The following is a 21,774-nucleotide window of genomic DNA, read 5'->3' as shown; positions in this document are numbered from 1 at the left end:
TTCCCTGCGATGCATCCTGCGTGCCTACGTCATGGCGCCAAAGAGCATGCGCCTCGGGAGCGCGCTTTACGCTAGTAGTCAGTCAAACGTGCTGATTTTGAAGCTCCGAAACCAAAGCGATAACCGGACTGTATTTCCTCTGTCCAGCTGGAAGCCGGTCTTTACGGCCCCGTGGCGGTAGTCCCGAGGTAAGCGAGCGTCTGCACGCTGACACGAGCCGGTCGTGTTTATCGGGAGCGCCTGATGTGACCGTTAATGCGGGTTTGTGTGTTTATGCGCTCGAATCTCAAGCGCGCGTCTTCTGAGGTAACCCGGTTTATTAGTTATATAAAGCGTTTATAGCGATAAATATGTGACAGTCTGGCCGATTCGAGCCGCTGTCCGTTGTGTGTCTGTGATCTTATTATAATTGGCTTAATGGAGGCGCTCAGGTGCCGTCTGTGTCTCGAAGAAAGTGTCGCAGGAACTAACGTTAACGGCCGGTTTGTGACCTCGCGCACTACAGAGACTGCAGTGTTGACTCGCGCACTACAGAGACAGCAGTGCGGACGGCACGAGCAGAGTCTAGGCGTCACACCGTAAAGACCTGCTCCGGTGATACACTGATGAGATCACCGTGACGACTCACTGCGGTGCCCAGAAACACTGTCTCACAAGGGCCATAATAGATGTGTGTGTGTGCGCGCGCGCGTGCTTCTACATGTAATAGATATTCAAATATTATGAATATGTATCTACATAAATGTTACATATATGGCAATATGTCTAAATATGTTTACATAATTGTTTTATTCCTTGGCAGAAAACACACACATATGTATACATCATTTTATCTGTAAATAATATGGATAAAATATATATTTTTGCAAATAAATAACACATTAATTTTTATTTACAGATAAAATAATATAAATATGAAATGATGTAAGTAAAATAGTCAATGAGATACTGTATGTGTAAGATAAACATATATAGTCCGTCTGACTCAGACTGAAGCACCCAGTGACCGGTTTGAACCACTTTAAACCTGTCTTTAGTTTAGTATTCTGCTTTATATACTGATTGTGTGTTTGTTCTGTTTCTCTTTCCCTGTCACTCTCTCTCTCTCTCACACACACACACACGCGTGTTTATCCGTCACATCACTGTGTCTGTCATGACAGCGTTCTCTATTAATCAGCCTTCATTTATTTTGCACTCCAGTAGAGGAAGGGTCATTTTTCATTCGCTGTCAGAGGTTTTCATTACGTGCCAAACTCTCTGCTGACGCGTCAGAAACCAGATTCAAGCCACACGAGCTGTTCTGAGCTCAAATCAGCTGTTTTCAGGAGATATTAGCACTGAATGCACACCATCACCACTGCATGTGCTGTCCAGATTAAACCATCTCTCGTCCGGTGAGCACAGAGGGGTCGTAGATCACACACACACACACACACACACACACACAGAGGGGTAGTAGATCACACTCACACACACACACACACACACAGAGTCTCGTGGCGATGCATCGGGCCGTGTGCTCTCCTCCGTGCACCGTGAGCTGAGTCGCTCCACCCGTCTCCGCCGCAGGACCCCGGAGCCGTCACCCTGTCGGAGCCACCGCAGCCGCGGGAAGCCATGGCCTCGTCCGTGCGCTTCACCGTCACACCGACCAGAGCTGAGGACCTGCCGGACACGTCTCCAGACATCAGCTCTCGCTCCAGCAGAGTCCGCTTCGGCTCCAGGGAGAGCGTGAACCGCAGCGAGACGTCCGCAGGAGTCACCACCTCCGCAGGGGCCGACACACCGGAGCGCAGTCACCTGGAGCACGGTGAGACTCGCCCGCTCTCTCTCTCACTCTCAGTCTTCTCTATGTCTCTCTCTCTCTCTCTCTCTCTACAGGGATGATAGATGACTGTGAGGATGAAGAGTTCAGTGTTTCACTGGATATGATCTGATTATACAGCCCTGTGAAATCTGGTTTTGCCTTTTTAATTTTTCTAGATTCACTAGTTTTTTTTTCTTGTCTTTTTCACTTTTCTAGACTCTGTTTTAATGTTTGAGTTAAATTTTATTCATCAAAGCATGTCCTAATAATTTTTAAATCATGAAACGTACAATATTAAACCACAATTTATTAAAAATTTAATAGTTTAAAGGCCCTATGAAATATGTTTTTTTTTTTTTATGGATTCCATTTGAATGGATTCATGAAATACGAAGAATCAAAAGCATCTCTAATTGATTTTAATAATATATATATATATATATATATATATATATATATATATATATATATATAAAATATATATATATATATAAAATTGTATATTATATTTTCCCCATAGAAAAATAATTATGTCATGTACTTGCATTTTTCTGCTAAATAAATTACAGTAAATATTCCTTTAAAGATAATGTATTAATAATAATTGTATTATTTATCATTACATTAATAATATTTCTGTCACGGTTTCTTCAAGTTAAACCGGACCTTTATTTTGACGGGTTGCTTTTTTTGTATGCTTATATTTGACGATAGTTTTACTCAAACAGTAAAATGTTCATGAAGTGACTCTCAGAGCAGTTCTAGAGATCATGTTCACGTGCTGACCTCCTTTTGATTTATCTAAAATTTGGCAAATTACGTGACGTTATATAGTAAATTCAATGTTTATGGCTATGATAAGTGACTATTATTTGGTCTTTACACAAGCGAACATCTGAGATTTTCTTCCATGGCTCCTGCTGCTCCTTAAATCCTCTTCAATTCAATTTGATCAAATTAAAGGTCATAAAAACTGTATCTTAAACTGTAAAACACATCTTAAAGATAATTTAAGAGGTCTTCCATTTGGAAGCAAATATTTATACTTAAAACTTAAGTATCTTGGAGAGGTGAGGTGTCCAAGTCTCAACATCTAACTACAGGGGTGCCTCAGGGCTCAGTTCTTGGACCACTTCTCTTCTCTGTCTACATGGCATCATTAGGTTCTGTCATTCAGAAACATGGCTTTTCATACCACTGCTATGCTGATAACACTTAACTCTACCTCTCATTCCATCCTGATGATCCGACGGTAGCTATTCACATCTCAGCTTGTCTAACAGACATTTCTTCCTGGATGATGGACCATCACCTTCAACTCAATCTTGCCAACCAGACCACATTGCTAAAACTGTCCGATCCTGCAGATTTGCTTTATTCAACATCAAGAAGATCAAGCCCTTTCTTTGGGAACATGCTGCACAACTCCTTGTTCAAGCTCTTGTTCTGTGGCTGGACTATTGCAATGCTCTCTTGGCAGGTCTTCCAGGCAATTCGATCAAACCTTTACAATTAATTCAGAACGTGGCAGCAAGATTAATTTTTAATGAGCCAAAAAAGAATACACGCAAGTGATCGTCGCTTGATTGTTCATCCCAAAGAAGCACAAAGTCACTTTTACGGACTTTTAAATTAAATGTTCCTCCTGGATGAATGACCTCCCCAACTCAATCCGAGCAGCTATTCAAGTCAAAAATATTATTAAATATCACTGAATCAGCTCAAATACATTCATTTATAACAATAAATAAATAATTTCATGAGAAATAACTCATGAAGATAACGGCAGCAATTTTTTGCAGTGTGATTAAAATAATTATAGTTATAGTATTTATTAATGTTGAAAAGCTTTTCACTTTAAATATTTATTTCATGTCTATAATTTGCCAAGGTAATGTTCCTAATTTGTTTTAGTTCTTCACTTAAAGTTTTTCATCTGATGTTTATATTTTATTTCAACTTTAAAATAAGAACAACTGATTTAAATAGTTTAAGTTTTAGTTAGCACTGATCTCAGTATAAAGCAAGAATATTTTGAAATGATTAATTTAGAGAGCGCTACACATCTGTAGAGTTAAACTTCAAACGCTGTGAATGAAACCATCTGCACTCGTGAGACTCTTGCTCTTTCTACTTGATGATTAATGAACATCACACATTTATTATTAGGATTTATCTCTAATGTATTATTAGTAATGTAATATAATATAATAGAGTATATGAAGTGTATGGTTCAGTCCTTAACTCTGATTGGCTGAGCCAAGTTCAAAGCTGTTGTAGATTACAATGTAACAAACACCTTTGTTTACTTCTGTGTGTTGCTTGGCAACCACTCTGTTGTAACCACAACCGTTTCTGAGGAGCTACATTGTTTGGTGAAGAATACTGTTGTTATTAACATCTTTACACTTTCTCTGCTCTCTTTTATTTTGTGAAACCTTACCACATATATGGAATAACCGTTTAATAAACACAATAATCCCTGTGAAGCCGTGGTTTACAGTGAATATATAAGAGATGAGGGGTGAACCTAACAACGCCCTCAGCTCATATACATCACTGTTAACCACAGCTTATGGCTTTTATATTATATTATTATTATTGCCATTTGACTTACACAGTAAGCTTTATCTACCACTTAATTCAACTTAAACTCATTTAGGAAAGAACTTTTATTTTTTGAGCACACACGTCTTTAGGTTTTACGTGATAATCTTTTGACTACTTTCCTTCAAACCAATGATCGTATCAGTGAAGTGTAGTGGAGGTCTATCCTGCGCAGTGTGCCCTAAAGAGGGTGTGACTCACAATGTGCAACATCATCATTATGAAACAGGAAGTTGGTTTTCAGAGAAATTATGTAATTCTGACTGTCATGTGAGTTTAGCTGCGACGCTCCCACACACACACACACACACACACACACACACTTGTTTGGCACAATCACACACACTTACTACTCATTATGTTGCTTTAAGAGCTTCACATGTGGATGACACGCCTCAGTGAATAACACAGCGACAGGTGTGTGTGTGTGTGTGTGTGTGTGCGAGCTCATGGAAATCCCTGCACGGTCTGTCTCTGTGGTGATGTTTTGGGGTGGTCCGAGCACCATTTATTGAGCGTCGACGCTTCGGTAGTAATCAACACTCGAAGCTTCGGAGAGAAACGCTGAGCATATTCTTCTCTCTTCTGAATACAAATACAGATATAAATCTAATACAGATGTGTCACTCGCTGCCCTGGTTGTGTGTTATAAACAGAGATATGGAGGATATTTACTTTGTCGGAAAACTCTTGATGTGATGGGATGCCAGGTGTTACAAAAAGAGGAAAAACTAAAAGATTTGAATCTCCAAAGTGAAAAAATAAATAAGTTGTTTTTATTTGGATTTATGCATTCAGTTAATTAGAGATGCTTTTTGATTTATTTATTGATTGAATTTTGATGATTAAATTTAATTAAACCATTAAAACAGAATCATGAAAAATCTAATACAGATACAGATTTTGGGAAGAAATAAAAGAGGCCTAATGTTTGCAGAGGGTGTGTTGTTCTGTTTGAGTGTGACAGGAAGTGAACGCTGTGTGTGTGTGTGCGCGCGCGCTTGAAAAACACACTAACTGGAGTTTGTTTGAAAATAAAAAATGAGTTTTCTGTGAGGGAGGTTTAGTGTGTAAGGCGATAGAAAATACCATTTGTACAGTATAAAGACCATTACGCCTGTGTGTGTGTGTGTGTGTGATGGGGAAGTGAGAGTGTTTGCTGATGGTGACTCAGGGTCATGTGATCCGTCTCTGAACTTTCACATCATCCGGTTCAGTTACTCGACTGATGTGTTTTATCTTGTGGCTGTTTCAGTAGCAGCACTAAATGAACAAATACAATGATTGTTTCCCAACAGGTTTCTCAAGCACTCCCACTGTAAACTTAAGAAACATTAATAACGGCTGTGTGTGTGTGTGTGTGTGTGTGTGTCAGGTGACGGCGGTGTGAAGCTGTCCAGTGCTTACATCAATAACTCTCACGCCATTGATGACGATGATTTCTACGACAGGAATCTGGCTCTGTTTGAGGTTTGTGCTTTCAGTATCACCTCTCATCTTTGTTGGTCGAATCAGTGTGTGTGTGTGTGTAAAACAATCAAGATTTATGTTTATATTTTACAATCAGTGATAAAACAGGCTTCATGTTTCTGGTCCACTGTGGGAGGTGCTGATGCAGCATGAGGTGATCTGGAAAGACGTGTTGAGACTCCAGACAATAACTCAACTTTATTCAGACAAAACTTGAACTGCAGCATTAAACAAACAACGCTCCATGCTCACGGCGGAAACACTGAGCTTGTAGAACAATTATATAAGATACTATATATATATATATAAAGATATGAGTGTGGCTCCTACACTTTCGAAAATATCTTCTAATTTAAGACCATCTTCTCATAACCCCATTATAATACATGTCATATTGAGCTACAGCGAGCAGGAAATATACAGAGATTAATAAAGTTATCAAACACTGAATCAGAAACAGCCAAACTAAGCCCCGCCCCGCGATAATTGCATTAAACTGCTAACGTGTTAGCGTGCTAATTTTGACAGCACTAATATCTACTGTTAAACTTTAATGAATATACACAATTTAATTGATTTTCTCCATGCAAAGCTTTTTAGACTTTGGAGTGAACCTGAACGTTTCTTTTCATCATCTCTCTATTATTTTGACCCATTTGCTCCCTCTCTTTGATGAATGTACGTTATATTCCTGTCATCTGACGTGTGTGTGTGTGTGTGTGTGTGTGCAGGAGGAGATGGACACTCGTCCCAAAGTGTCGTCTCTGCTCAATCGTCTGGCGAACTACACCAACCTCATGCAGGGAGCTAAAGAGCACGAGGAGGCCGAGAGCATCGGAGAGAAGCGCAAGAGCAGCAAGGTACACACACACACACACACACACACACATGCATCTGCATCTGACTGACTGAGTGTTGTTCCCATGATGCCCTGTGTTCAGTCTCCTCAGATGGGCACCTTCATGGGCGTGTATCTGCCGTGCCTGCAGAACATCTTCGGGGTGATTCTGTTCCTCAGACTGACGTGGGTCGTGGGGACGGCCGGAGTCCTGCAGGCGCTGTGTATCGTCTTCATCTGCTGCTGCTGCGTGAGTCTCTCACACACACACACACACTCAGGATCAGGTCTGTGTATGTTAACTGAGTCTCTCTCACACAGACGCTGCTGACTGCGATATCTATGAGTGCCATCGCTACTAATGGAGTCGTGCCAGGTGAACTTTCTCTTCTGTTCAGCTGAGTTCAGAAGTGTGTGAAGAGACGAACGCTGTAGACTGATGAGTGTGTGTGTGTGAGAGTGTGTCTCTGCTGTTGTAGAGTTAACATAGTGACTAACTGAGCCGTGTGTCGCTCCTCCAGCGGGCGGCTCGTACTTCATGATCTCTCGATCTCTGGGGCCTGAGTTCGGGGGGGCCGTGGGCTCCTGTTTCTATCTGGGCACCACCTTCGCCGGCTCCATGTACATCCTGGGGGCCATCGAGATCCTGCTGGTGCGCAGATCTTCTCCTCTAACAGCAGTATACCTCTGTCTCACAGTCTCTGATCCACCGTCCTGTGCTTCACAGATGTACATCGCTCCGAGCGCGGCCATCTTCGTCTCGGACGGTCCTGACGGCGAGGCGGGGGCCATGCTGAACAACATGCGCCTCTACGGCTCCCTGTTCCTGCTGCTCATGTGTCTGCTGGTGTTCGTGGGAGTCAAATACGTCAACAAGCTGGCGTCGGTGTTCCTGGCCTGTGTGATCGTGTCCATCCTGTCCATCTACACCGGGGCGCTGGTGTCCGCCTTCAGCCCGCCCTCCTTCCCGTGAGTCTCTCATGTCATCTGCACTCCCATTCAAAAATAAATAAGAGTAATAATAATAAGTAATAATAAGAGTCAGACTCTGAGTGTGAGCTGGTGTGTGCAGCGTGTGCATGCTGGGAAACAGGAGTCTGTCTCAGCACGAGCTGAAGGACGGTCTCTGTGTGAAGACGCTGCTAGTGCCTCCGCCGCCGGAGGCTGCTAACGCTAGCGAGAGCTTCAACAGCACAGACACTGCGCAGGAGACAACCTCAGACCTGTGGAGGCACTTCTGCAACAGCTCCGAGCTCAGCGCCGTGTGCGACGACTACTTCCTGCACAACAACGTGACGCAGATCCAGGGCATCCCGGGGCTCTCCAGCGGCGTGATCGCAGGTGAGACGCTCGTGTGGAGGAGCAGAGACGCCGCTCACGTTCACACCTAACGTGTGTGTGTGTGTGTGTGTGTGTGTAGACAACATCTGGAGCTCGTACTCGGCTAAAGGAGACGTCCTGGAGCGCGGCTCGCATCACTCCTCCCACAGAGACGCCGTATCCAATCACTTCCCTTATGTGTTCGCTGACATCACCACCTCCTTCACGCTGCTGATCGGGATCTTCTTCCCCTCCGTCACCGGTAATGAGGAGACCCTCTCGTTGACAGCAGTCATGAAGGATCTTACTAGCTTTATATGATACATCTCAAATGAGAGAGTGTAGCTCTGCTATCATCTGAGGTCATGTGACACAGAATCACTCGTTCTGCTCTGTGTGTCAGGAATCATGGCGGGATCCAACCGCTCTGGAGATCTGAAGGACGCCCAGCGCTCCATCCCCATCGGCACCATCCTGGCCATCCTCACCACCTCCCTCGTCTGTATCCTGACACACACACACACAGAGAGAGATAGACACACACACACACAGACACAGAGAGAGACACAGACACACAGACATACACACACAGAGACACAGAGAGACACAGACACACACACACACACACACAGAGAGACACACACAAACACACACACACACAGAGACACACACACAGAGAGACACACAGACATACACACACACACACACACACAGAGAGACACACAAACACACACACACAAAGACACACACACAGAGACACAGAGAGAGACACAGACGCACAGACATACACACACACACACACACACGCACAGAGAGAGACACACACAAACACACACACACACACACACACACAGAGACACACACACAGAGACACAGAAAGAGACACAGACATACACACACACACACACAGAGACACACACACACACACACAGAGACACACACACAGAGAGACACACACACACACAGAGACACAGAAAGAGACACAGACATACACACACACACACAGAGACACACACAAACACACACACACACACACACACAGAGAGACACACACACACACAGAGACACACACACACAGAGACAAACTTACACAAAGCCACACACACACACATCTAATAATGGAAGTTAATTTTCACTTGTTTATCAACACATTCATGTATGTAACATTTTTATTTTGATTGTTTTGATCTTTTCATTATTGATTTATATGATAATTTAATCATTATTATTCTACATTTGTATAATTTTAAATATTCAAATAATTTGTAATAGTATTTTTTTTATATTTTATCATTATTTTAGTTGTATATTTATATTTTACATACATGCATGAAGATGCCTTTATCCAAAGCTATTTATGAAAGAAGCACAAAAGCAAACGTCTTTACATTTGTATAATTAAATGAACTTTCACACCGTCACTGATCAGTTCTGTGTTAATGTGAGTGTGAGAGCCGCTGGAATGAGTTGATGCTCAGAGTGTGTTTCCTGAACGTGTGGCTCAGATCTGAGCTGTGTGCTGCTGTTTGGATCCTGTGTGGAGGGCGTCGTTCTCCGAGACAAGTGAGTCTGCGTCACTGCTCTTCTCTTCAGATACACTGGTGTGCTGTTTCTGAGGCTCTGGCTCTGTTTCAGGTTCGGAGACTCGGTGAAGGGGAATCTGGTGGTCGGGACGCTCTCGTGGCCCTCCCCCTGGGTGATCGTGATTGGCTCGTTTTTCTCCACGTGTGGCGCCGGCCTCCAATCACTGACCGGAGCTCCTCGCCTGCTGCAGGCCATCGCTAAAGACAACATCATCCCCTTCCTGCGGGTCAGACGCGCTCACACTCACCAAACCACCCGCTTCAGCTGCTGCTGTCTAACCACTAGGCCACGACGTCCCCCACAAATCACAGAGACATGCTTACCTTTTTTACTTTCATTTTCAGTTCCACAGTTACAGAAACTGAGCTATAGACACAATAAATACACATGAAACATTGACATCTTCAATATTCAGCCAAATAAAAAATATTATGAACGCTCTGCATGTTCACCTCGGTCAGAACAAACCTTTTCATTCTTTAAATGAATCTCTATGAACAAATAATGACTTAAACATAATATTCTTACTTAACTACTAGCTAAAATAGAATGAGTGATTATATTGCTCCAGGTCTTCAGTTAGAAAAGCAGACAACAATCGTATAAATCATTGACAGCTTCTAAGAATTGGAATATAAATGCATATAGTTATTCAGCTCTACATGAATCCATTTTGAGATTCTTACTTAACCAAACAAGTAGTTAAAATCAGACTAATAATTGGAGGTCATGTGCTGCTGAAACTAGAGTTTGATGTGAAGGAACGCATCATGTGTCAGCTCCAGTGTTCAGATGGTGGTGTCTGCCGTGTGTCTGCAGGTGTTCGGTCACGGTAAGGCTAACGGGGAGCCGACATGGGCTCTTCTGCTGACTGCAGTTCTGGCGGAGCTGGGGATCCTCATCGCTTCACTGGACCTCGTCGCTCCCATTCTCTCCATGTGAGACATTTTAAACTCTGAACTGATGTTCATGAAGGCTGTAATGTCAGTGTGCTCTAATGCTGGAGTGTGGTGTGATGATGTTATCCGTCCGCAGGTTCTTCCTGATGTGTTACCTGTTTGTGAATCTGGCCTGTGCTCTGCAGACGCTGCTCAGGACGCCCAACTGGAGACCACGCTTCTCCTACTACCACTGGTAACACACACACTTACACACTTACAGACACACTCGCTCACACACACACTCTCTCTCTCTCTCTCTCACACACACACACACTCTGCGGGTGTTTTCCTGTCTGATGATGTTGTTTACTGTGGTCGTCAGGACGCTGTCGTTTCTAGGCATGATAATCTGTCTGGCTCTCATGTTCATTTCCTCGTGGTACTATGCCATTGTTGCCATGGTGATCGCCGGCATGATCTACAAGTACATCGAGTACCACGGGTATGTCACCATGGAAACTGGTGCCCTGTCTGTGTGTGTGTGTGTGTGTGTGTGTGTGAGAGTATTAATTGTGTGTGAGTATTGTTTATATGTGTGTGTGTGTGTGTGTGTGTGTGAGTATTAATCGTGTGTGAGTATTAATCGTGTATGTGTGTGTGAGTATTGTGTATTTGAGAGTATTAATTGTGTATGTGTGTGTGAGTATTAATCGTGTATATGTGTGTGTGAGTATTAATCGTGTATGTGTTTGAGTATTAATAATGTATGTATGTGTGTAAGTATTAATTGTGTATGTGCGTGAGTATTAATTGTGTGTGAGTATTGTGTATATGTGTGTGTGAGTATTAATCGTGTGAGTATTAATTGTGTATGTGTGTTTGAGTATTAAAAATGTATGTATGTGTGTGAGTATTAATCGTGTGTGAGTATTAATCGTGTATGTGTGTGTGAGTATTGTGTATTTGAGAGTATTAATCGTGTATGTGTAAGTATTGATTGTGTATGTGTGTGAGTATTAATTGTGTGTGAGTATTGTGTATATGTGTGTTTGAGTATCAATAATGTATGTATGTGTGTAAGTATTAATCGTGTATGAGTATTGTGTATATGTGTGTGTGAGTATTAATCGTGTGTGAATATTGTGTATGTGTGAGTATTAATCATTTATGTGTTTGTGAGTATTAATTGTGTGTGAGTATTGTGTATGTGTGTGTGAGTATTAATAATTTATGTGTGTCTGAGTATTAATTGTGTGTGTGTGTGTGTGTATTATGTGTGTGTGAGTATTAATCGTGTGTGAGTATTGTGTATATGTGTGTGTGAGTATTAATCGTGTATGTGTGTGTGTGAGTATTAATCATGTATGTGTGTTAGTATTAATCGTGTGTGAGTATTGTGTATATGTGTGTGTGAGTTAGGGATGTCAAATTTCGATTATTTCCATGATCGATCGTCGTTTAAATTAACGATCAATTAATCGATTAATCGTTAACCATAATACTGCAAAATGCGTCTATTGCAGGCACGCAGTCAGCGGTATGACAGGATGTGCAAAAGCCACACACACACACAAAACGCTTTCTCACTTGAATTAAAGAGGTTTTAGTCTGAATAAAATGCTAGTAGCAGGATTATAAAATGAATAGATGCGATTATGATCATTTGATAAAATGAAGAGAGCGCGCCATACTTTTGAGGTCATTTTACTTTGTTGACAGTTTCCAATCCCGCACGGAGAAGGCTGAATGCGCCTCTTTAAATGGTTTTGTGGTGCTCGTTGTTGTATTTTAAAGCACAATTGCAATGTTTTCAACTGACATTATTGTATAAAATTATCCGAAATGTGGAGCGCGTGTGACTGCGCTGCACATTAAGTGAACTACATCGACGCTGCTGCACCAAAACACAGTTGCTCACATTAATTTGATCCTGCTGGATTCTGTCCTAGAAAATGTCAGATTTTTAAAAATCCGGCATACAGCGCATTAGATCGTGACAGTGCATGCGTGCACACGAGGATGAGCGAGCGCGGCTTTGGCTAGATTTATTTGGAGGTTATTGCTCATGTCTCATTCGGCACAAATCGAAATGTTTCCATATTCGCAATGTATTTGAATGTTAAACTATTATTTATAATGTAAACTAGGCTTGTACTTAACACGCATTCGCATATAGACGGAAAAGATGATCCTCTTCATATGAGCAAAAACGTCCTTGGCATAACAGCAGAGTGGACCGGTATACTACGGTCTATTTAAACTGACCAGTGTAACCTTTTAATGTTTAGTTGACATTTTATTTTGATAATGAACAAACTGCGATGTAAGTTTGAATCGCTAGAATATACGTGTGCAGCAGGCTCCGGTGCGATCGAAACAGCTGAGACATTAAAAATATATATATATTTTCCGCAAAAGTGTTTACTTTCATTTGTGCACACTCACAATAAAAACAGAAGATTTGTGCTCTTGTAAAATAAAGCAAACAAACAGAATGCGTTGTCATCCTTTTTTTTTTTTTTTTGTGAACTTATGGAGCGCCCACACTTCTGTTTTAAATCCGTTAATCTTAATTAGCCTATTTAAGTCGGATATATTTCGCATAGCCTATTTAAAAAAAAAAAAAACATGAAAACAAATTGTTATTTTTATGTTGGGCCTATTACTTAGTAGGCTATAAATTTTCCTTAAAGCATCCCATTTTGTCCCAGGGCTTAGAACCTGTGCCCTAGTCAGGTCCATGCAGAAACTTGTGAACGATGCTCGGCGTCACCGTTTAGTGACAGCAGTGAATGCTCCAGGAATGTGTCGGTCACAGCGCCTATTATTCGCTGTTTTGAATCCAGCAATTATTTATTTAGAAATGATAAGATCTGATTATGACAAGTGTGGTATAAAAGCTTTGTTTATTAGAGGAATAATAGGTTAACTGGAAAATGTTAGATCGCGACCATGCTTTTGGACCCCATAGTCTTCATTTACTCGGCTTTGTTCTGGTTTGCCGGTTGGTCACGAATTTCCACAAATTCAGTATATTTAAGCATTGTTTCTTTTCCTAAATATTCATAGTCTAACCCTCTAATTTCCCAGGTTTATTTTATTATCTTTCGCTTTTAATAACTGTTTTCGCATCTCTTACTGTGGTAAACATGGGAAGGGAAATTAAAGATTTCATGAATTAAGAATTCGTTCGATTTATTAATTTGTTCCCTTATTTCACTTAAATCATGGGTTATTTAGGGAACAAAATTAATGAAACATGGACAATTGCCACATTAATAATTCGTAGGAATGAATTAACAAGTTGTAGGAATGAATAGACTACCTGCCCTGTCACTGTGTCCCGCAGCCCTGCAAAGCGCACGATATAAAACAGTTATCTGATGAAATGATTAGTAACTACATTTCTATTGCATTTAATGTTGAAGAACTTTTATGTTGTTTCTATTTTAGTGTACTTTAAAGTTTAAATCACATTAAAAGCTTAATTTGTACATTGTGAATGAAATGAATGATGATGCTTTTATATATCGTCACCGTCACTCACAGCCGCTCGCACGTGTTGAGTGCGCATGAGCCGCACGCAGCCCAACATTGAATCGGTTAACCGACCATCGATAGCCTTAATCGATTGCATCTCTTATCGACAATTAATCGATCATCGATTAATCGTTGACATCCCTAGTGTGAGTATTAATCGTGTGTGAGTATTGTGTATATTTGTGTGTGAGTATTAATCGTGTATGTGTGTGTGAGTATTAATCATGTATGTGTGTGAGTATTAATCGTGTGTGAGTATTGTGTATATGTGTGTGTGAGTATTAATCGTGTATGTGTGTGTGTGAGTATTAATCATGTATGTGTGTGCGTATTAATCGTGTGTGAGTATTGTGTATATGTGTGTGTGAGTATTAATCGTGTATGTGTGTGTGAGTATTAATCATGTATGTGTGTGAGTATTAATCGTGTGTGAGTATTAATCGTGTATGTGTGTGTGAGTATTAATTGTGTATGTGTGTGTGAGTATTAATCGTGTATGTGTGTGTGAGTATTAATCATGTATGTGTGTGAGTATTAATCGTGTGTGAGTATTAATTGTGTATATGTGTGAGTATTAATCGTGTCTGTGTGTGTGTGTGTGTGAGTATTAATCGTGTGTATGTGTGTGTGAGTATTAATAGTGTATTAGTATTAATCATGTATGTGTATGTGAGTATTAATCGTGTGTGTGTGTATTAATCGTGTGTGAGTATTAATTGTGTGTGTGTGTGTGTTGAATATTAATTGTGTGTGTGTGTGTGTTTGTGTGTGTGTGTGTTTGAGTATTAATCATGTGTGTGTGTTCAGGGCGGAGAAGGAGTGGGGTGATGGGATCAGAGGTCTGTCTCTCAGTGCGGCTCGGTTCGCTCTGCTCCGGCTGGAGGAAGGTCCACCGCACACCAAGAACTGGAGGTACACACACACACACACACACTCTCACACACACTCTCATACATACATACACACTCACACATTAAACCACTGTGTTATCTCACGCTGTATTTTAATGCTTGTTTCAGAAATAATTCAATTTAATGATTGATTTTCACATAATTTTTTACAAAATTTACAACAACAATATTTTTTTTATAAATATTTCTCATGGTCGGTGCTGAAATATACATTAGAGGAACTATGTTATAAATCATTACATTTAATGCTTTTCATGCTTTATGCTTATGTTTTATGCTTATTTTAGTACTAAAAAGATGGTAATCATTTCATAGAGCCATTATTTGTGGCTTATTACTTAAGCATTTCTATTATAATTTAAATATTTTTATTAATGGTCATTTATAAAATATATATTGGAGGGCCAATGTATTATAAATTATGCAATCAAATTTTTTTATTTTAATATTGACAACTGTTTTATGCTTATTTCAGTAAGGATTAGTAATTTGATATAATTATCAGAAGTATTTGTTTGTGTGTGTGATCAAATAAATGTAAAGTCTTGTTACTCAGGCCTCAGCTGCTGGTGTTGCTGAAGCTGGATGAAGACGCTCACGTCAAACATCCGCGTCTGCTGACCTTCGCCTCTCAGCTCAAAGCAGGGAAGGGTCTGACCATCGTGGGGACCGTCATCCCGGGGAACTTCCTGCAGACCTACGGCGAGGCTCTGGCCGCCGAGCAGGTGTTTATCACTGGTTCAGTGCAGATCATGTGACCTGAGCGCCACCAGACACGTGTCTCTCTCTCTCTCTCTGTGTGTGTGTGTGTGTGTGTCAGACGCTCAAGCATCTGATGGAGAAGGAGCGCGTGAAGGGCTTCGTCCAGTGCATAGTGACACAGAAGCCGCGCGAGGGCATCAGTCACATGATCCAGTCCAGCGGTTTGGGCGGCATGCGGCACAACACTGTGGTCATGGGCTGGCCGGACGCCTGGAGACAGAGCGAAGACCCTCAGAGCTGGAAGACCTTCATCAGTGAGTCACACACAAACCGCTTGAGTTTATAATACCACTGCATGGGGATTTAGATCAACAAGCTCCAAAATTAACACACAAACACCAGACAGTCATTCAAGACACTAAAGATGGACCGATAATCGCTTTACTTCTTATAGATGTTCACAATTGTGACCATTCAAACCAATGCAAAATCACTTAATATGCATGAATATAATGACTTGAGCGTTATTAGAATTCGTTTTTATTTTGTAACATTTTTGGTATTCCTGAACTAACTATTGTTTGCAGTGAAGTTAAAATAAACCGTAATTAGAAGTAGCCAAAAAAAGTTTGATTTTACATTTACATTTAATTTCCTGCCATGTATTGTATGTTAAGTAACTAATGTTTTTAAAGTGTTAGATGCAGGTAATGATCCAGCTCCAGTGTAGTGTAGTGGTAGTTAATGTTCTGATGATGCTCTGTGTGTAGTGTGTGTGTGTGTGTGTGTGATGTGTGTGTTCTGATGATGTTCTGTGTGTGTGTGTTGTCTCAGACACGGTACGGGTCACCACCACGGCTCATCTGGCTCTTCTGGTGCCCAAGAACATCTCTCTGTTCCCCAGTAACTCTGAGCCGTGCACTGAAGGCTTCATCGACGTGTGGTGGATCGTCCACGACGGAGGGATGCTGATGCTGCTGCCCTTCCTGCTGCGCCAGCACAAGGTGTGTGTGTGTGTGTGTGTGTGTCTCTCTGACCCGCTAACACTAGCGCTAACCCTCTGTGCTTGTGTCAGGTGTGGAGGAAGTGCTCCATGAGGATCTTTACCGTGGCTCAGATGGAAGACAACTCCATCCAGATGAAGAAGGATCTGGCCACCTTCCTGTATCACCTGCGCATCGATGCCTACGTGGAGGTGGTGGAGATGGTGAATACCTTCTGTTATTACACACCAAACACGCTCCAATCCTGTTATTAATCTGATCCTGCTATTATCATCCTGCTAACACTCAGATTAGCTTTCAGATAAGCCTCCTGACCTCCAAATATAAATACCTCAGAACCTCCAATACATTCACTGAATTACGTCTAAGAGCGTGTTGTTACTGGAAATACAATAAAACTACTCAAATTAACATGAAAACATAAATATAAAAACTGATTTGAAGTTTTGATAAAAACTATAATGGTACCTCAATAACTCTGATTATCGTTAACTGAAACTGTTATTATAAAAAAATAATAATAAATAAATGAACATTAAAATTAAATAGTTTGATGTCAAGCTTAAAATAAAATAAACACTGAAAATTTAAAATGTTTATCTTGGCAATGAACTGAAATAAGTTAGAGGTAAAGGAATAAAGTTACTAAAACTGAAGAAAGTAAATAAATTAAAGCTAAATAGAATCATAAAAAGTAAATAATGTAAACAAAGGTTAATAAAAACATTTTTCTAAAAAATGATAAAACACAAAATCACTAAAACTTTCAAATAAAGGACTAGACGAAACAAGGGCACAAGACTAACCAGACAGGGAGACATGGACACATATTCAGCACCAGACAGAGGGGGTGAGAATGACCACGGACCACCAAACACAAAAGGGTAAGGTGCACTATAAATAGGGAGGAAAATGAAAGAGGGACAGGTGAGCACAATTAGACCAACTAGGGTAACAAGAGGGTGTGGTAAAGAGGAAACAAGGTGGAGGGGCTAATGGAGCACATGTCCGAGAAAACAACTAACTAGGCCATGTGCTGACACTAGACACAAGAAACAAACATAAAACAAAGTGACAGAACCATACTAGTAGTAGTAGTATTAATAATAAAAGTAGTAATAATAGTAATAGTAAATGTAGAAATTTCCACACTCTAATAGGGCCCTGTGAAATCAGTTTAATGTTTTCATAAAATCCATTTTATTTTTATGTTTTCTCCATTTGAGTTCTTTCTCCTCTCCTTAGTTAAATTAAAGTTTATTAATCATATAGCAAATCTAATTCATTTAAATCATGAAACTTGTAAATTTTCACATCAATTTAATAAAAGTTTAACAAAAATCACATGATTAGGGCCCTGTGAAATGTTTTATTTTTTCTCACCATATTTCTTGTTACCAAATTCTGTGTTTTAGCATGTCTAATTATTTGAACACATAACACAACTTAATTCATTTATTTTTTCTCTTAGTTATTAATCCTTAAAAAAAATAATGATTGTTTCATTTCAGTAGTAGTAGATGATGTACATTCTTCTGAACAATAAAGTTCAAACCCAGACTTTTATTTTGACGGGTTACAGTGAATACCTTTACAGTTCTGTGCATGTGATATGATGCTAGTCGTCAGATGCTCATGAAGTGACTCTCAGAGCAGTTGTGGAGATGTTCTTCATGTGTTTTCATCCTCATTTAGAGAGATGAACAGATGCTGAAATCACCGCGAGTGTCATACGCGCTAAACTGTGAATTAACCCACAAAAACTATCGGCATGGATTTCTGCCAATAACTGATTGTTCCAGGAATCAAGTATCGGTGCCGATTAATCAGTAAAACTACTACATCAGTCGACCTCTAGACAAAAGCACGTATAGTGACTAAAATCTATCTGATTCAAAAACATTTCAAAATAAGAGTCCTGGTGCATTTTGGGCTTGTTTAAAATGATAAAATCAAGGATTGCGCATATAGTGATTTTTCTGTATATTTTCAGTGTTTAGATTGGGCAGTGATTTCGCTCGCTGGTGTAAATGTGTGTGTGTGTGTGTGTGTTTCAGCACGACAGTGACATCAGTGCGTACACGTACGAGCGGACGCTGATGATGGAGCAGAGGTCACAGATGCTGCGGCAGATGCGTCTCTCCAAGTCTGACCGTGAGAAAGAGGTGAGTGTGCAGACACACTGGACACACACACGCTTCCTCCGCTCACACACACACTCACACTCCTCTCCTCTCGTCTGGTCTCTGTCTCTAGCGAGTGCGCTGGAGCTTTGATGACGTAAGTGCTCACTTCACTCCGATCTTCAGCCGTAGACAGTGCTTCTGTAGAGAGTTGTGTTGGTGTTTAGAGAGCGTCTGTGTCTGCATGTGACTGTCCCTAATCTAGCTCAGCCGAACAACTGTTTGAGCGACTGAGATACAAGCAACGGAAATAAATACAAATAAAGATTCTTTTGTTATAGTATTACAATGACTAAAACTAACAGGGTATATGAAAACTGTAAACAAAATATATTTAAAAACTGAATAAAAGTTCATGAAACTTATATAAAAAAATAACTCAAATTAAAATGAAAACTGAAGATATAACAATAAAAGTTAATGAAATATATTTTAGGTGTTAATTACATGTGAACTACTTAAATTAGACGTAAAAGAAGTAGTACAATTACAAGAAATAGATATGTTAAAAATAAATATCATAAACTAAGACAAATGACAAAAGTGCAACAAAATTTTAACTGAAAATAGAAAAATAAATTTAATTTAAAATATTGATAAATATTATAACAGTGGAATATCCAGCTGTGACGTTTCAATGAAACAATTAACATTTTGATTTAAAACTAAAATAAAAATTAACAATAACTACATTTTTACATTTTAAATTATACGATAACAATTAATAGAATCTGTAATTGTACTTAGCCAGGAATTAGAAATAAATTCTTGGCAACTAAAAGAAAATGAGTTAAAATTGAAGCGCTAAAATTAATTCAAACAGAAAATAATGAAAATGAATGTTTAAAAGCCATTGACAATATAAGAGAACGCAGTGTGTGAGTGTGTGAGCGCAGTGAAGGCTGTGAGTGTGTTCAGTCTCTGAGTGTGTGTGTGTGTGTGTGTGTGTGTGCGCAGGCGCAGCTGGTCAAGGACAGGAACTCAATGCTGCGTCTGACCAGCATCGGCTCGGACGAGGACGAGGACACGGACGGCGCAGGAGACCGCAGCGCAGAGTACAGACGTGTTCACATGACCTGGACCAGAGACAAGGCCCTGCAGCTGAGGAGCAACACACACACACACACGGCCTCGGCCTGCAGCACCCCCGAGGGCTTCAGAGACATGCTCAACATACGCCCGTGAGTCTCCACACCACATTACACTCAGTGTGTGTTTGTGAGGTGTCATGGTGTAATGGCTTGTGCTCCTCACGTCACAGAGATCAGTCCAATGTGCGGCGGATGCACACCGCTGTCAAACTCAACGAGGTGATCGTCAACAAATCCCATGATGCCCGGCTGGTCCTGCTCAACATGCCCGGGCCGCCCAAGAACCCCGAGGGGGACGAGAACTGTATCCTGGACCATTAATCAATGAGTCTTTCCTGTCAGACATTAGGGTTAGCTATTGACCTCCCTCATGTCTTCAGATGTTCTTCAGACGTGTCATGTCTCCAGTGTTTGTCCTTGACCGGGATCCTCACAGATATGGAGTTCCTGGAGGTGCTGACCGAGGGTCTGGAGCGAGTGCTGCTGGTCCGAGGAGGAGGAAGTGAGGTCATCACCATCTACTCCTGAGAGCAGCGCCATCATCATCATCATCATCACCCGCCTCCCGTGTGTGTGTGTTTGTGTGTGTGTGTGTGTGTGTGTGTGTGTGTGTGTGTGAGTGTGTGAGATGGACGGCACGCCGGGGAGGACGTGTTCCTCAGACTGACTCAGGACTACAGCCCTCATACTGGACCAAGTGTGTGTGTGTGTGTGTGTGTGTGTGAGAACATCAGCAGTTCTGAGGGATGTCTGTTTCCTCCACAGGGAGAGAAGAAAAGGGAATATGCACCTTTATATCTCATAATTTGACCTTTTCTGAGTTAATGTCTGGATTCTGAGAAGACGAGTCAGAGCAGACAGATCTAAACTCTGAAAAAGCCTGAATTGTGAGATTATTGAGAGAAAAGTTGTAATTACCTTCTTCTTTTTTTAATTCTGTGACAGAAGACACAAACTGTGCGACGTGAACTCAGAATTATAAGGGATCTTTCAGTTAGTTTCCTGAACTGTGTTATTGACTCACGGTTGTGTTGCAGAACGACTCAAACTGGGAGATGAAGGCTACGAATGAGATAACGGGACGTGTGCATGTTCTCCTGCAGAGCTGCTGTGTGTTAGAAACATGACCAGAAGAAGAGAAGTCAGCTGCTCTGACAGAGCTGGTGTGTGTGTGTGTGTGTGTGTGTGTGTGTGTGTGTGTGAAGCAGGTCTGGAGGAACAGAGCGAGTGATGCTTGTGTTTCATCTGCATGGAGAATCTGACAACAGCAATATCTCTCTCTCTCTCTTCATCATCGTCCTGTGACCCGTGAACACACACACATCCCTGCATCCAGCCACTCATCACTTTCATGGATATATTTTTTATTGTTTTGAGTTTTTATCATCGGTCTCTTCTGTCTGTATGTGCAGGGATTGTGAATTTGTTTTCTTGTCATGTTTTGAAATCGTAAGTGTTGTATCTTCTGTTTTTATCAGCTGGAATAATAAAAGGACAGTAATACGTCTCTTTTAAAACAGCAAACGTTGTCTTTTCTTGGGTTTCCTTTCAGGGAATTCATTTTAGACCCCCCCCCCCCCCCTCCAAAAAAATATAAATAAATGTTCTTGAATCATATTAATTAGTAAAAATGCCATCACATCAGAATTATTGTAGTATCTTTTATAGTTTAAATTTTTATTTTGAATATTTTCATATTTTCAGTAAAATGTCTTTATATGAAGTGTGAGACGTCCTCTATTAAAAGTGAACACTGTGTTTTATAATGACTAGAAATTGCCCTCTGGCGTGAAAAAAGCATATTATTTAAGATAAACGATTTTTTTTTTTCTC

General features: G+C 40.7%; 1 protein-coding gene across 1 annotated transcript; it reads left to right on the top strand.

Annotated features, from left to right (window-relative positions):
- Positions 1 to 23: 23 nt before the first annotated feature.
- On the top strand, positions 24 to 21,465 carry LOC128017778 (solute carrier family 12 member 6). The gene is made up of 25 exons (XM_052603298.1): positions 24 to 188; positions 1,164 to 1,813; positions 5,793 to 5,887; positions 6,619 to 6,747; positions 6,829 to 6,975; positions 7,047 to 7,101; positions 7,247 to 7,377; positions 7,453 to 7,694; positions 7,798 to 8,066; positions 8,146 to 8,307; positions 8,449 to 8,547; positions 9,551 to 9,608; positions 9,681 to 9,855; positions 10,449 to 10,567; positions 10,665 to 10,763; positions 10,893 to 11,012; positions 14,858 to 14,962; positions 15,518 to 15,686; positions 15,782 to 15,977; positions 16,498 to 16,667; positions 16,739 to 16,870; positions 18,725 to 18,832; positions 19,808 to 20,031; positions 20,112 to 20,245; positions 20,378 to 21,465. Exons 2-25 carry the CDS (start codon positions 1,621 to 1,623, stop codon positions 20,467 to 20,469), a joined length of 3,423 nt encoding a protein of 1,140 aa, XP_052459258.1. The 5' UTR covers positions 24 to 188; positions 1,164 to 1,620; the 3' UTR covers positions 20,470 to 21,465.
- Positions 21,466 to 21,774: the final 309 nt, after the last annotated feature.

Source organism: Carassius gibelio, chromosome A7 (genome assembly GCF_023724105.1).
Source record: "Carassius gibelio isolate Cgi1373 ecotype wild population from Czech Republic chromosome A7, carGib1.2-hapl.c, whole genome shotgun sequence".
NCBI lineage: Eukaryota > Metazoa > Chordata > Actinopteri > Cypriniformes > Cyprinidae > Carassius > Carassius gibelio.
Note: the sequence above shows the minus strand (reverse complement) of the source record. Positions and strands in the feature narration are given on the sequence as shown.